A 16,854-nucleotide genomic window follows, 5' to 3' on the forward strand; every position below is an offset into this window, starting at 1 on the left:
TTGTATAGAATGTAAATATTGTGTAATTTCTCATTAAGGAGGGAAGAGTGTAATTGTATAATAGCACCCTCTTGTGGCTATTTGTGTATGTGTGTGTGTATGTATGTAAATATGTAATATACACACACACATACATGTAAAAAACCGGAATAAACTAGTTTCAGTTGGTCCTTGACTTTGCACTTGGCACACTGTCTCTTTTCTGCCCTGCAAAGATATCACAATCTGTACCCCCCAAATTATTCCCTCAGACCCTGCCCCTCCGATCTGTGCCCCTCAGATGGCTCAATTGCAGAGTCGTACAGTCCTCCTGTGGAAGTTAGCTGCAAAATGGCTGACCTTGCATCTCCTTGTTTCTACACCGCCTGGCTTTTACTTGTCAGGGATCTGACAGCCCGTGATCCCTGTTTGCCACTTGCTTAATCGCCAAAGAACAATTCATCCTGTTCATAAGCATGCAAATGATCCTTAACTTCCTAGTACCTTCCCACCTCGTTTATGCAGGTTCGTCGTCTCATTGCATTTCTGCCAGCAATTTAATCCATCCACCAGGTACTATCATTGGGAGCCTTTCCCATCCACTCCAGTCCATTTCTGAGGCCTTTCCCATGATGGCTAGGAGTAACATCTCATCATCTCTTTGAAATTCAAACTACTCTGGTTTATCTAAAAATGTGAAAGTTCCTCACACCTCGCATTCTAAAACTTCAACCATGTTTACGTATTCAGCATTTCAAACCTAGCTTCCCTTTTGATAACACAAAAGCTCCAGAATTGCTGTCTTCAATTCAATTAAATTCCTCCCACACACAAATACACACAGAGAAACTAATCCAAACCCCACTATTAACCTACCTTTGCAATAAATCACAATAATATTATGAAAATTGTGGTATTTCCATGAAACCTCCCTCCTCACTGGAAAATGAGCTGTCATAATTTAAGAAGACGGCTTCATTTTCTTAACTCATCTTACATTGCCTCCTATACTTATCTATATACTCACATTATTAAATTACCTGATCCATACATTAATATAACAATGTATATGACAAATCCTTTATATCAACAGAAATCACTCCAGTCCAGTATCTTCATTTTTAAATGTCAAATTTTCCCTTTTCGGCTTCAAACTCTTGACAATGCATCTGCAATTAGATTTTCTTGTCCAGCCACATGTATAAGCTGTAGATTAAATGGTTGCAGTAATAAACTCCACCTAAATAGCCTTGCACTTCTGTCTCAAAATTTGGCCAGAAACTTTAAAGAATTGTGCTCTGTACAAACAATTGTTTCTAATGGATTGTTTGCAATGTAAATGTAAATCTCAAAGTGCTACAATGCTAACACCAGACTCAGAGCCTCCTTTTTGATCATTGAATACCTTCTCTGTTGTACATTCAACTTCCGTGAAAAACACCCTATCGGTTTTTATCAATTCCAGTGTCATCTTGTAACAGTACGGCCGCAATGCCTATATCGCTTGCATCAACGGCCAATTTAAATTGCTTGGCATAATTGGGTACTGCTAAAACTGGTGTCCCGGTCAATACAGTTTTCAAGCTGTCAAATGCCTTCTGACACCCCTGTGTCCTTTGAAACTTCTTGTTCTTTTTTAATAGCTGAGTCAATGGAGCAACCGCACTGCTAAAATTTGGTAAAAATTTCTGTTAAAACCCACTCATGCCCAGAAATCTCAAAACTTCTTGTATTGTTGCAAGTATGGGGAAATCTACGAAAGCCTTGAGTTTCATATCTCTCAGCACCCCCTTACCATGTTCAATGGTATGGCCTAGATATGTAACTTGCACTTTTACAAATTCATTTTTATTCAAGTTCATCGCCAAATTAGCTTCTTGTAATCAACTAAGTAATTCTTCCAGATGTTCTAAATGCTCCTTCCGCACTGACTGAAAACTATCAACTTGTCAATATAAACAGCACAAGTGCTCAGTCCTGGATTACTCTGTCAGCCTTTGAAATGCCGCAGGTGCATTTTTCATACCAAATGGCATGACTTTAAACTAATATAGTCCATCTGGCATCACAAAAACTGATATCTCCTTTGCTCTCTCTGGTAATTGTACTTGCCAATATCCTCTTAACAAGTCAATTTTTGTGATCAATTTTAATTGCCCCACTTTCTCAATGCAGTCTTCCAACCATGGTATAGGATTTGAATCAGCTTTTGTCACTGCATTCACCTTTCGATAGTCCACACACAGTCTTCGTGCTCCATCCAGTTTTGGTACCAGTTATTGCAGCTGGACTCAATGATGTCATTTTGAATCATGAATTAAATTTCTTTCTGTGCTTTCGATAACTTTGCTGGATTTAACCTATAAGGGTCGTGCCTTGTCAAAGATGAAACTTTTACACACACATCATGTGTAGCTAAATTTATCCTCCTCAGTTTATTCCCACAAATAGCTTTGCATGACTGCAATAGCTTCTCCAAATCACTTTGACACTTGTCTGGAAATTAACTCAATATTACATTTAAATTTTCAAGTACCCCCTCAGTATTCAATTTGATTAGAGGAAAATCCATTTCAGAATCCTTCATTTTGACCTCTTTCTCCTTACTTACCACCATAAATACCTCCTTTTGATCCTCTTTCCTGTCAAATTACTTTTTACGCATATTTACATGACACACCCTCTGCTTCTTCCTTCTATCTGGAGTATTTATGAAATTATTTACTTTACTCAGCTTCTTTTCAATCCTGTAAGGCCCACTCAGCCTTGCCTTTGATGAGTCACCTACTACTGGTAACACCCCTAGCACTTTGTCCTCAGCCACAAAACCTTCCTATAGCTCACCTATTTACCTTCACTTTCATCACCTGCTATGATATCTTTAAATGTTCCCTAGCCAACTCACATGCTCTGTCCAATCTTTCTCAGAATTTTGATCCACTGATTTTTCGTGAATCAATTTCAGTGGTCCTCTTACCTCATGACTATAAACTAGTTTGAAAGGACTAAAACCAGTTGATGCATTAGGAGCATTCCGAATAACAAATAACAAGAATGGAATTCCCTTATCCCAATCCTGTGGATAGTTATGACCATATGCCCTCATCATAGTTTTATAAAGTTTGATGCCATCTTTCCAAAGCTCTTTGTGACTCAGAGTGGTAAGCTGTTGATTTAAACAGTTTTATCCCCAAACTGTTCATTACTTCCTTAAACAGCTGTGACATGAAATTTAAACCCTGATCTGATTATATTTCTTTAGGTAAACCATATCTTGTAAAACATTTAGTCAACTTTTCCACAATTTTCTTTGTTGTAATATTTCTCAAATGTACTGCTTCAGGAAACCTTGTAGACACATCCATTGTTGTCAGTAAGTACTGATTTCCACTTTTAGACTCAGGGAAGGATCCGACACAATCAATCATGACGCTAGTAAAAGGTTCTTCAAACGCTGGAATTGGAGTTAAAGGTGCCAGCTTAATTACTGCTTGTGATTTTTCTAACACCTGACATGTATGACATGTCCTACAGAATTTGACTACATCTGTATGCAATCCAGGCCAAAAAAAATGCTTTTGTATTTTCGCCTGTGTCTTTCTAATTCATAAATGTCCCCCCATTGGAATTTCATGAGGTATTCTCAGAATTTTATTTCTATATCCAAATGGTATAGCAAGCTGATGTACTTCCCTCCAGCTTTCATTTGCTGAAACATGATAAGGCCACCATTTTCTTATTAAAACATTACTTCTTAAGGTAATAACACTCTGGAATACATTCTGCCTCTGTTTCTGTGTAAGCTGTTTAATATAACTGTCATAATTACGTATCCTTTTTCCTGTAACTCTACCAATTTCCTTGAGCTAAATACTTCAGCTGCATTATCCTCGATTCCTTCTTCCTGAACAATCTTATCATAAACAGTGTCAGCTAATTAGACTTCAACAACATCTCCCTGCCTTTTAACTTCCTGTTCTTCCTGTTTCAACCTGTGAGCTTATGATCTCACACAATTTGGAAACAATCCAGGATGCTCTTTCTGCAATACTTTTATGGAAAACACTTCTACAGGCTGCTCAACTACCATAGGCATCATACATATCTGTGACCCAACTATATCATTACCTAAAATGAATTGAACCCCTGCAATGGACAATTTTTCCACTACTCCAACAATCACCTAACCTGTTTTCTACTTACTCTTTAAATTACCTTCCACAACGGAATAGGTTTAGAACCTCCATGAACTCCACTTATTATCACCTGTTCCTGCAATACTTCCTCTGAACGACAATTATCACAATTCCACAATTTTAAGGATTGACTAACCCCTGTGTCTCGTAAAATTTTAACATCTATATGTACTCCACACTGTACATATGGAAAGACTTCCCCTTCATGTACAAAACCTTTAAAACATTTCTGAAATCTGCTCCTCAGCACTCCCTTTGGTAAATTGTGAACACATTTCTGCTTCTTTACCTATCACTGATTCTTCCTGCTTGACCAGTATGCAAACCATTGTTTTTCCTGTGCCTGAACCTCAGAACTCATAGTACCTTTACTTCCAGAACTTTTCTGCACCCCAAGAATCCCAACAGATTTTCCCTGTAATTTCCGACACACTGATTTTGTGTGTCTAACTTTATTACAATGAAAACACCTCAATTTTCGAATGTCATTTCTACCCTCAGCATCTTTCTTTTTAGTCTGAGTAACAACTTCATGGGAATTTCCACCTACTGCTCTTCCGTGACTACCCACCTTCCTTTCACCTTCACACTTTCTATTCTTCTTTGATTTGGTAGGGTGACAAAAAAAGGGTTTAGATCTATGAACTAACTCATAGGGGAGAATTTTCCTTCTGTTAGCAGGGTTTTGCGGGGGTGGGTGCAGACTCGATCGGCGCCCCCGATCGGGTCCACGCCTCCATTTTGCATGGGTGGGCCAGTTAAGGCCCAGCATGACGTGCGCCCGGAAGCGCTGAGCACTCCCTGTACGGGGGGAGGGGGGTCCCCTGAGTCGGTGCCTGCGCTCTTTTGTCCATGTGTTCCAAAGAGCGCAGAAATCTTCCTGAGGCACAGAGGTTTAAGTTTTAAAAATTTAAATAAGGAAAAGAAAAAATGTTAAGACGTGTCCCCTTATGTGACAGTGTCACAAGAGCTGGGATATGTCATGAACATTAATGAAAAAATGTATTTAATTTATAAACACTTCATGAAACCTCATCCCGCCCGTGGATGAGGTTCCATGAAAAATGCGAAGGCCGCCTGGGTTCCTTGCCTGCCTGCCAACCTTAAGAATCGATGAGCAGCTCAGTTTATTACTTTAGTTTACTTGATATTTAAAAGGCCTAAATGATGCTTGGTGACGTCGGGATACCTGCCCGACGTCACTGCGCGTCATTTTACGATTCAGCGAGCTGGCCTGCCCCCGCTTGCCGAGCCAAAAATTCTGGCCATAATCATTAGCTATCTCTGCTGCTTGTCTTACCTTTTGAACTCTCTGTTCCTCCACATGAGTTATCACTACTGAAGGAATTGAATCTTTAAATTTTTCCAAAAGAATTACTTCTCTAAGAGCTGCATATATTGTCTCCATCTTTAATGCCTGTATCCACCGGTCAAAATTACTTTGTTTTACTGTCTCAAACTCAATATAAGTTTGCCTAGGCTGTTTTCTCACGTTCTTAAATTTATACATGAATGCCTCAGGAACCAATTCATATGCACTCAAAATAGCCTCCTTTACCACATCATAGTTCACCGACATTTCTTCTGACAGTGAAGCATAAACCTCATGTGCTCTACCCACCAACCTGGATTGTAACAACAATGTCCAGTTTCTCTGTGGCCATTTCATCTCTTTAGCTATCTTCTCAAATGAAGTAAACAATGTTTTAACATCTCTTTCTTCAAACTTTGGAAGAGTTTTTACAAATTTAAACATCTCCACAGTGGGTTTTGATCTGGAAATAAATCCTTTCGTGCCTTCTGGTGTCTCTTTTTTAACTGTCAGCATTTTAAGCTGGAATTTTCTTTCTCTTTTTCACTTTCTTCTTTTTCTAACCTCACCATTTCTAACTCCCTTTCCTGTTTTCTTTCTCTCTCCTGCCTTTTTCTGCTGCTTCTCGTTCCAGTTTTTTCATTTCCAATTCCTTTTCCTTGTTGTTTGCCTCTAATTCATGTTTTCTCAGTTCCTTTTGCTTGTTCGAATTCAAGCCTTTTCATTTCTAACTGAAGTCTCACTACCTCCAGCTGTGACTCACTATTGGCAGGTATCTCTTCCATCTTTAACTGCTGTGTTATTCCTTCAATTATGTCTAATTTCCTTATCCCAGCAGGTAATCCTGATTGTAACTTATCCACCAATTCCATTAACTTAACTTTTATTTACCTTTTGTAAATAAACCAAAGTTATAACTTCAGCTCCCAGACATGTCTTAGCAACTGTCAAAGCCATATTGCAGTCTCACCACTTAAAAAAAATACCTCACACCAACTCCTAATTCAAAGTGCTTCTCATACTCGTAACCTTAACATTCACCAACTCCAAACCAATCAAGGAAGTTGAAATATATTGCACAAAGAGCTGCCAATTTGTTATGGCACAGCTGATGGTAAATGCCAAGCTGCTCAAATCCCAGAGGGAAACTTGAAACAGCTGCCACAACTGTTTTTCAATTTGTATTTTATTTCATGATGCCTGCCTTGAATTCGGCAGTAATAAGTCCACTCAGTCTTAGAGGTTTTTTTTTCCAAACCTAAATTAAGCATTTATTAATAAAAGATTTTAAGCACATCCATGGGTCTACAAATTACTACTATGATAACTCCTAGCTCCCCTAATTAATCTGACTCCCAATTACACCTCCATTAAGGCAACAGTAAAAACAAATAAATTTCAGCAGACCCTGGCAAAGCACACAATGCCCTGGACAGCGATATTCATAATGAGTTTTCTTGGCTTCGGTTCCTGTAGACAGCAACTTGATGCATAGCGGCTGGAGGCTTTTCACACTTGTTAGATCTTAGAATGCCCTCTCCCTTACACATAATCTCATCTCCATTATACATGTTTCTCCCTTTTTAATATGAATTCTGTTGTTCCAAGATGTCTTCGCAACTTTACTTTTCTCATAATATAAATCTTTCATAGTACTCATATTATTATATTTTCCCAAGGTTTGGGAAAAATAAACACACTGACAGCTTCAGATGGCTAGGTGTAACATCACATCATCTGTTTGAAATTCAAACTACTCTGGTTTATCTAAAAATGCAAATGTTCCTCACACCTCACATTCTAAAAACTTCAACCATATTTACGTACTTAGCATTTCAAACGTATCTTCCCTTTTGATAACTGAAAAGCTCCAGACCAGCTGTCTTCACTTCAATTAAATCCACTCCCCCCACACATACACACAGGAACTAATCGAAACCCCACTATTAACCTGCCTTCACATTAAGTCCCAATAATATTATGAAAATTATTATATTTTCATGACAATGTACACAGTTATTTATTGAGAGACAATCTCCCCACTGCTAATATGTGAAATTGCTTCTAAATATTAATTAGTTCATATTGACAAATCTTAAAATTAGGTCAAATTTAAATCTGGCAGACAGAAGTTTAAAGAATTCCTAAGTGAATCACCTGAACTTGTTAAACTGCAATTTTAATGTATTTAATTTTGCAGACAGCTAAGGCCATCCACTTAGACTATATTGTAGCCAATGCTTCATTTTCCTCAGTCAGACTATTGTACAGCAGGAAGTGCATTTCAGAATTTCTGTCTCTGTATCCATTTTGGTGCTTAGGACTAATTAGCATTGAATAGATGAGCCAGCAGCTTTGGGCAATCCACTTAAAGGCAGCTTGCCGTTGGGAGGGTGGGAAATCTGGTCTGACAGACACTGATCTTTGACATCCAGTAACAGCCAACAAGGAATGACTGGAAAAATGGGAGAATTCAATGCAACAGCTTATTTCAGCATCAGAGAAATTTATAAATTTTTTAAAAAGCAAGGAATTGAAGGAATGCTGGAGACTTAAACTCCCAAAAGAATTAAGGGAAAATGTGCCAGACTTAATTCCTGATTTCCATTACTGCAGCTAATGATCTGTTTAAGTGTCATCGGAAATAGCCTGCTCCCAATTTGAATCAGTCATGATTTGAGGTTGAGACAATAGCAGCACTCAAAATTGTGTTGATGTCTTAACTGCATCATTTGACCTCAGTTTACATAAATTCAATTTGAGGAGCACTGGCTACCCAAATGTAGCTCTGCTTGACGTCAGGCCTGCCAGACCTTCAGAAATGTTGCACTTCCTTTTCATACTCATCCATCTACCATCCCATTTACACAGGGGGCAGCTGCAAGATGAAAATCTTGTCTGGAACTAATACCTTTCGAGTATATTGATGTCTGAGAGATCTGGATAAAGTCAATGTATTCCTTCTGGGGGTAGAAATTTACTGCTGAATTTAAGGGGGTAAAATTGGTTAAAATGTTGAACCCTATGTCTGAATGAATGGATCCAAAACTCATTATTGGGCCTCACTTAGATTAGCTTCAGACACCTCATCGACATTTCCAAGCAACATGCTGTCAAAGAAGAATCAAAAATCAAGCTATCTCCCATCTTAAGTGGCTAAAGGTTTTGGGGAAGGGGGTGACCAGGAAGAGGCGATGAGAGTGGCAATTGGAAAGGGGTAATTGGGAAAGTGGCTGGTTTGGGAGGGTAGTGGTGACTATAATGGAGGATAATGATGGGCAGGAAGGAGCAGGAAGAAGGGTAGTGGACAGTGGGGAGGGAAGAGATCAGGTTGGGGTGTGTGTGTGTGTGTGTGTGTGTGTGTGTGTGCGTGTGCGTGCGTGTGTGCGTCTATATCTGTGTGTGTGTTTCAAACAAGTGTTGGTCCCCTTATTTACATATGCTTAATGCCTATTTCAGGTGAGGGCCTTGGATGCCATCTTTTCAACAGTACTGAGAATCAGGCTCTGCACAGTTGAATGTCTATGCCATGTTACTTACTTTCAACACTTATTAGGACCTTAAAGGCAAATATCAATTGATGTGCTTTATCTATTGTGTAACATATATCCCATATAGTTGAGGAATAATGAGAATAAACCATTGTATGAATTTCTTAGTTCCCGAACCTCCAGTGGACTTGCAATTTGTTGAACAGGATGAGTACTCAGTATACCTATTTTGGATGCCTCCAAGAGGTGATTTTGATATTTTTGAGGTAAGTGAAGCTCCTGTTAAATTTTTTGCTAACTACAATGGCATTTTTCTATTTGAAGTATATCCACTCAATAGGAAAGTAAACTACAGAATGTTTTGTATTCATTGTTATGATTGAATGTAGCAACTTAATGTTGCTTTACTCAGTTTACACTTTAGCTGTAGAAAGCAAATGAGGATCTCTCAATGGAATGGTGCCATAATTTAATATTTAATGAAGGAAGCATTAATAGACAGGTCATCTAACAATGTGGGCTTACGTAAACTGGATTAATTTCCTTATCATTCAAAATTAATTAATGAACAATGTGTTCCTTCAGTCATATTGGAATTTTGTTGCAATCATTGAAAAGGAGTTCTGGCAAATAGTTTGAAAGAATAAAAACTAATATGTTTAATTGTGGTTTTTGTTTCAAGTGCAGTATTTATCATTAAGTTTCTAAATTATTTTCACAGGAGTTTGGTTTGTTTTATCGCTGCAATCAGACTTTATTTTACAGTCTGATCTCCCTTAAACCAGGCGTATCATAATAATAATCAATCACTAAAACATAATGGGGGGGACTTACTTTTTTGTACCATCAGTGTTATAGAGAATTTTAGATCCCTTTACAGCAGAAAATGCTTTTGTGCTTTTTAGACTGGGAGGCCACTTTCAGTGTTCGATTGCCTTCATGATGACATTAGCTGGGAGACTATGCAGGTTGTCATCAACTTCCCATCACTGATCCAACAGCTGAGCTCTGGCTTTGCCCTTCCTTGACAACAGTGGACAGCACTCAACCGAACTCACAATGGGCAAGGATGACATGGCCACCTACTTCATTAGTGGAAGATGAGGGATGACCAGGAGTGCGATTGTGGCCATGACTCTCAGATCATGGAACACGTCGCATCAACCTGCTCGTTAAGGTCTGTTGCAGGAGGCACCTAATCTTTCCATTCGACACCTCAGAAGGTCATCCAATGGATAGCCAAGCTAGAGATCCCATTATAAGCTTATATGTCATGTGAAAGTAGTAGCAGTAGGAGTATAGTGAGAAGAGAAAGAGAATGTTGAGACTCAAATATCTCCAGTTTTGATGAGGTTGTTATACAATAAACTTGTAAAGCCTGTAATAAAACTTTCTTTGCAGACATATTTTTTTTCAGGCCATTATGTTACAACGGTCCAAAAATGTCCAAGCTCCGGTGCGTCATAACTGGGAGGGGGGTACCCAAAGATGTGCTAGGGACCCACCCCTGAAAGTTCCCAGAAAAGGATTTCATGAAAATTGTCTGGGAAGTTCAAGTGCAATTGGCCTGCAGTGGAGACCATCCGAAAGTGTGCTATAACTCACAAACTTTGGATAGCTCTGACTTATTACAGTAATAGTTATCCAAAAAAGGTTAGAAGAATTAAAACCACTTCTAACTCCAGAGTAGCTATAGTACTGATCCCCACCATCCCCCATGGGACCCCCTGAGCCTGCCCCACTAACCAACTCCCTCAGACCTCAAGGCACTCCCTCCACACCCCATGTCACCCACAGTACCCCCTACCGCTCACTGGATCCTAGACTGCCCTCCACCCCGCCCCCCCCCTCCTCCCGGCTGACCAACTCCGCTCCCCTGAACCACCTGACACCCCATTGATCACTCCCCCTGATCATCTGACCTCCCCCCACTTACCACTCCCTTGACCACATGACCATGCCACTGACTACACCCCACTAACACCCCCACTGACCAGTCGACCCCCACCCCCGACCAACCCACCCCCACGCAATGCTCGCCACTTACCTTACACATGTACCTTCTCCCTGGTTTCTCAGAGTGGCTGGACCTTTAAACTTAGTTGCTTTACGGCAGCCAGTGCTGCAAAAAAAAAGGGGGCCGTGGCTTCCTTACTGTTGACTCTGCTGCCCTCTACATAAGGCCTCAGGAAATTGCTCCACTAACTGTTCTCGCCCAGTCGGAAGGTTGGGTGAGAAAGGAGTGGCTGGCTTTCAAGGTAAGAAAATAAGAGCTGAGTAGCATTCTGACTCCGATTGCTACTCCACGGAAGTTGTGGGCCATGATGTTACACAGTTGTGTAGAGGAGACCTAACTGTTTACATGAAATATCATGGTTTTTCTTTCTCAAATCACAAAAGCAGGAAAATCAATATTCTGACAACTTTTTGGAAAGTGCATTCAATTGCATTTCATCTTATTCACAACATTTTCAGAAATGATACAAATTCAATACACGTTTACAACTGCAGCACACCAGATGAAACAAAGTGCTTCCAAATTGTAATATTTGTTTTATTCACAGTTAAGGTACCATTTATCTGGAACCAATGAAACTATATATAGAACAACTCTACGTGGCAACAGTTTCAGGATCAAAGATCTCATTCCAGGAGCAGAATACATATTTCAAATAAAAACAATTAAAGGGATGGATGATAGTGAAATAATTGAGAAAAGGCTAAAAAGAAGTAAGAATTTTGAATATTTTTCTCATTCTCCATATCGGTCCTCAAATGATTTTTAAAGAACATGGAAGTTAGTTTCCACAGGGTTTCTTGTGCTTGTCTGCTGTAATTTGAGTGGAAAAGCTTCTGAAACCAAGGGCAACATTTTCCCCCCGTCGGGGAGGATGTGTGGGCGCGGGCGGGTGCGTTCCGAATCGGTGCCAATTAAGGCCCGCCCAGCCTGATGTCTGCCAGGAAGCACTATGTGCTCCCTGTGCGGGTGGGGGTGGGGGGAATTCCCTGAGCTGGGAGTGTGCTGTTTTGCGCATGCACACGAAAGAGCATAGAGATCTCCCTCAGGCAAAGTGCTGCCTCAGGGAGATCGGCTCAGATTTGAAACTTCAGATAAACGTGAGAAAAAATTTTGCTGCCATGTCCCCTCATGTGACACTGCCACATGATATGCCACATGAGTTGGGACATGTCCATAACTTATATTTTATAATATTCTGAGATTTTTAAATCGCCCATGAAACCTAATCCCGCCCATGGATGAGGTTTCATGCTTTTTCAGAAGCCCGCCAGGGCTCCCAGCCTGCCTTGAAAATGTGAATGAGGCAGGGTGACGTCAGGATGCCCGCCCGACGTCACCCCATGTCATTTTACGCATCGGCGAGGGGGCCCCACCCCTGCTCGCCGACCGGAAGATACAGCCCCAAGACTTTTCCAAGGCCTTCCTGTTGAGGTATGACAGGCAATGAGAAAACCACCATGAAAATGCACCCCTAAACTATTGCAAAAGGAAAAACTCGGATTTACATGAAACCTTTCATTTCCTAGGAACAAGCCAAAGCAGCTAATAATCAATGAATTGCTTTTAAGTGTAGACATTGTTAAAGAAGAACAATGACAATAACAATTTGCATGTATAAACCGCTTTTAACATAGTTAAATGTCCTAAGGTGTTTCACAGCTGTGTTTTCAAACAAAATTTGACACTAAGCTGCACAAGGAGCTATTGGAGCAAATGACCGAAAGCTTGATCAAAGCAGTAGGTTTTAAGGACTATCTTAAGGGAGGAAAGAGAAGCAGAGAGGTTTAGGGAGGGAGAGCTTAAGGCCTAGTTGAAGGCAAGACCACCAATGGTAAAGTGATTAAAATCAGGGATGCTGAAGAGGCCAGAATTGGGGGAGTGCAGACATTTTAAAGCATTGTAGGGCTGAAGGACGTTACAGAGATAGGAAGGGGATGAGGACATGGACGGACTTGAAAACAAGGATGAGAACTTTAAAATCAAGATATTGCTTAACTAGGAGTCAGCAGTACAGTGGTAATAAAAAGAGAAAATGTTCAAATTATTCAGCATCACAGACCTGAAATGTTAACCCTCTCTCTTCCCCTATAGATGCTGCCAGAAGTGCCGAGTATTTGCAGCATTTTCTGTCTTATTTCAGATTTCCAGCATCTGCAGTATTTTGCTTTTGTTGCAGCAAGCATAGCGGGAGAGGGTTAACGAGACTTGGTGCAAGTAAGGACATGGGCAGCAGAGTTGCGGATGAGTTCAAGATTACAGAGGATGGAACAAGGGAGGCCTTCCAAGGGTGGGATTTTCTTGCTAGAAACTCTTCAATTTAGTTCATGATAGCTTCCCCTTCTTTGCCTGTTCCCTTGGGTCGAGTTTGACAGTAAGCAACTGCTAGGACTTTTTAGTTGTCTTTCCCAACACTCCTTACTCATGCTCACCACAACAGACAGTCTCAATAGACAAATCTACACTTGTGACTGAAATTAAATCTTGATGCGTTAAAGGTATGAGATATATCAGGTCACCCGATGAACAGTCTATCTTTTTACTATAAACCTACACCGATTGTTCATAATATTTCACTAAGTGTCACACGCTTCAGAACATTGATAATATCAGCTTTGCAAGATGTTTTTCATAACAGACTACTTTTTAAAATCAGATTTGCAAGGTGAAAATAGTTTATATCCTGTGAATGCATTGATCGACATAATACTTGGTGGGTAAATGCACTTAACGAGATTAAATAAGCAAAGGTGAACCCTCTTGGTGATCTTGCTGATTTTGAGACAAGCTGACTCTAAGAAATTTTGCTCTACAGTGAAAACAGAATGTAGCATTTAGTGAATATAATTAAGTACTAGTTCTTGGAAATAAGCATATCCCCGTGTACCATGGCACGATGACTGATCGATTTAACACACCTGTCATTTTATAATATTAATACCTTTGGAAAATCAATCCTTGTTTTGAAATTCAGTCTGTTAAATGAAGCTAATCAGCAGAACAATATCAATGCAACACCTTTTGTATATGGCATTAATCAGCCACTCTGCCAATCTGAAATAATCGTACTGAGTTGTGGACATCTTGGTGGTTGGTTATGTGCCTTTGCAGTTTGAAGGAATAGGGTGGAACTAAGGGTGTAAAACAGAGCAGCAGCGCAGACAGCAGTGAGGAGATTAAATTATATGAAGCACAATAATAACAAGCAACTGCATTACAAATGAGTGCTAAACCTGCTTCCAGATTTTTTTCTCTTACTGCAGGGGAGAATTCCTTTAAATAATGGCTAACATGATGACCTCCTGACTTTCTATTGCTTCGATTTGGTGGTCAGGATCAGGAACTGAAAGTAGTAATGTGAACAGAGATTTAACTAACAGTGCATTACATTATATTACCCCGGCTTACACTTAATCACTTACCCCCACCTGTTTCCCATGACTAGGACTGAATTCAGATCTGCCAAAAATCCTCCAGGGTCAGCAGCAGAAAATCATGGCAGGCATCTTGACACAATTACTGAATTACTGGGGTTACAGGCGCAACAATTTTCAGAGCCCTCCCAGATACGAAGTTTAATTTAAACATACATTACTCGGGCGATTATACTGCACAATGTGCGTTGGTGGTTGAGGGAGTGAATATTTGTGGATGTGGTGCCAATCAAGCGGGCTGCTTTGTCCTGAATTGTGTCAAGCTTCTTGAGTGTTGTTGGAGCTACACTCTTCCAGACAAGTGGAAAGTATTCCATCAAACTCCTGACTTGTGCCTTGTAGCTGACGGACAGGCTTTGGGGAGTCAGGAGATGAGTTACCCGAAGCGGGATTCCTAGCCTCTGACCTGCTCTTGTAGCCACAGTATTTATATAACTACTCCAGTTAAGTTTCCGGTCAATGGTAACCCCCAGGATGTTGATAGTGGGGGATTGAACAGTGGTAATGCCATTGAATGTTAGGGGGCAATGGTTAGATTTGCTCTTGTTGGAGATGGACATTGCCTGGCACGTGTGTGGCACGAATGTTACTTGCCACTTATCAGCCCAAGCCTGGATGTTGTCCAGGTCTTGCTGCATTTGGACATGGACTTCCTCAGTTTCTGAGGAGTCGTGAATGGTGCTGAACATTGTGCAATCATCAGTGAACATCCCTACTTCTGACCTTATGCTGGAGGGTAGGCCATTGATGAAACAGCTGAAAATGGTTGGGCCTAGGACGTTACCCTGAGGAACCCTTGCAGTGATGTCCTGGAGCTGAGGTGACTGACCTCCAACAACCACAACAATCTTACTTTGTGCTAGGTATGAATCCAACCAGCGGAGAGTTTTCCCCCTGATTCTCATTGACTCCAGTTTTGCTAGGGCTCCTTGATGCCACACTTGGTCAAATGCAGCCTTGATGTCAAGGGCAGTCACTTTCACCTCACTTCAGGAGTTCAGCTCTTTAGTCCATGTTTGATCCATGGCTGTAATAAGGTCAGGAGCTGAGTGGCCCTGGCCGAACCCAAACTGAGTGTCAGTGAGCAGGTTATTGCTAAGCAAGTGCTGCTTGATAGCACTGATGATGATCTCTTCTATCACTTTACTGATGATTGAGAGTATACTGATGAGGCAGTAATTGGCCGGGTTAGATTTGTCCTGCTTTTGTGTACAGGACATACCTGGGCAATTTTCCACATTACTGGGTAGATGCTAGGGTTATAGCTATACTGGAACAACTTGGTTAGGGGCATCGCAAATCCTGGAGCACAGGTCTTCAGTACTATTGCCAGAAAATTGTCAAGGCCCATAGCCTTTGCAGTATCCAATGCCTTCAGTGGTTTCTTGATGTCACACGGAGTGAAAGGAATTGGCTGAAGATTGCCAGCTGTGATGGAGGAGGCCGAGATGGATCATCCACTTGGCATTTCTGGCTTAAGATTGTTACAAATGTTTCAGCCTTATCGTTTGCACTGATGTGTTGGTGTCCACCATCATTAAGGATTGTGGAGCCTCCTCCTCCAGTGAGTTGTTTAATTGTCCATTCATAGCTGGATGTGGCAGGACTGCAGAGCTTAGATCTGACCTATTGGTTTTGGAATCGCTTAGCTCTGTCTCACTTGCTGCTTATGCTGTTTGGCACACAAGCAGTCCTGTGTTGTAGCTTCACCAGGGGCAGCATTTTCTCCCCGTTTTTGGAGGGGGGGGTTGTGCGGGCATGAGCGGGCAGGTTCCTGATCGCCGCCATTTTATGTGGGCAGGCCAATTAAGGCCCGCCCAGCGTTTTGTGCACCAGGAAGCGCTGTGCACTCCCTGTGCGGGCGGAGAAGGGGGATTGCCTGAGCCGGGAGTGTGCTCTTTCGCGCATGCGCATAAAAGAGTGCACAGATCTCTCTGAGGCAAAGGGCTGCCTCGAAGGTCAGTGGTACTTTTAAAAAGATAATAAAATATGTGAAAAATTTTATTGACATGTCCCCTCATGTGACACTGTCACATGAGCTGGGACTTGTCAATTACTTTTATTAAAAATGTAACACAAATTTTAAATCCCTCATGAAACCTCACCTCGCCCGTGGATGAGGTTTCATGTTTTTTCTGAAGGCCGCCAGGGCTCTTCACCTACCCGTTAGCCTTATGGTTGGAAAGGCAGCATTCTTAACAGTTTTAATGACTTTCTTAACGGCCTTAATAGACCTTTGACAGTTCAGTGGGCGCGCAGCTGACATGGCTGTGCGTCCGCCGAACTGACAATCTAAATGGCGTGCGGGGACATCGGGGTGCCTGCCCGATGTCACCGCGCATTATTTTATGCTTTGGCGAGTGGGCCCTGCCCCCGCTCACCGAAGGGAGAATCCTTCCCCAGGTTGACACCTCATTTTTAGAAA

The 16,854-nt window shown here is 41.1% G+C and overlaps 1 protein-coding gene across 1 annotated transcript in view; it reads left to right on the forward strand.

Annotated features, from left to right (window-relative positions):
• The window catches only part of ptprq (protein tyrosine phosphatase receptor type Q), a 226,504-nt gene that overhangs the window by 20,423 nt on the left and 189,227 nt on the right, over nt 1–16,854 (forward strand). The window contains exons 11-12 of the mRNA XM_041215661.1: nt 9,147–9,244; nt 11,543–11,708. Of these exons, the coding sequence (XP_041071595.1) occupies nt 9,147–9,244; nt 11,543–11,708 (264 nt within the window). The remainder of the gene's footprint in view (nt 1–9,146; nt 9,245–11,542; nt 11,709–16,854) is intronic.

This window comes from Carcharodon carcharias, chromosome 21 (assembly GCF_017639515.1).
Source record: "Carcharodon carcharias isolate sCarCar2 chromosome 21, sCarCar2.pri, whole genome shotgun sequence".
Classification (NCBI taxonomy): domain Eukaryota; kingdom Metazoa; phylum Chordata; class Chondrichthyes; order Lamniformes; family Lamnidae; genus Carcharodon; species Carcharodon carcharias.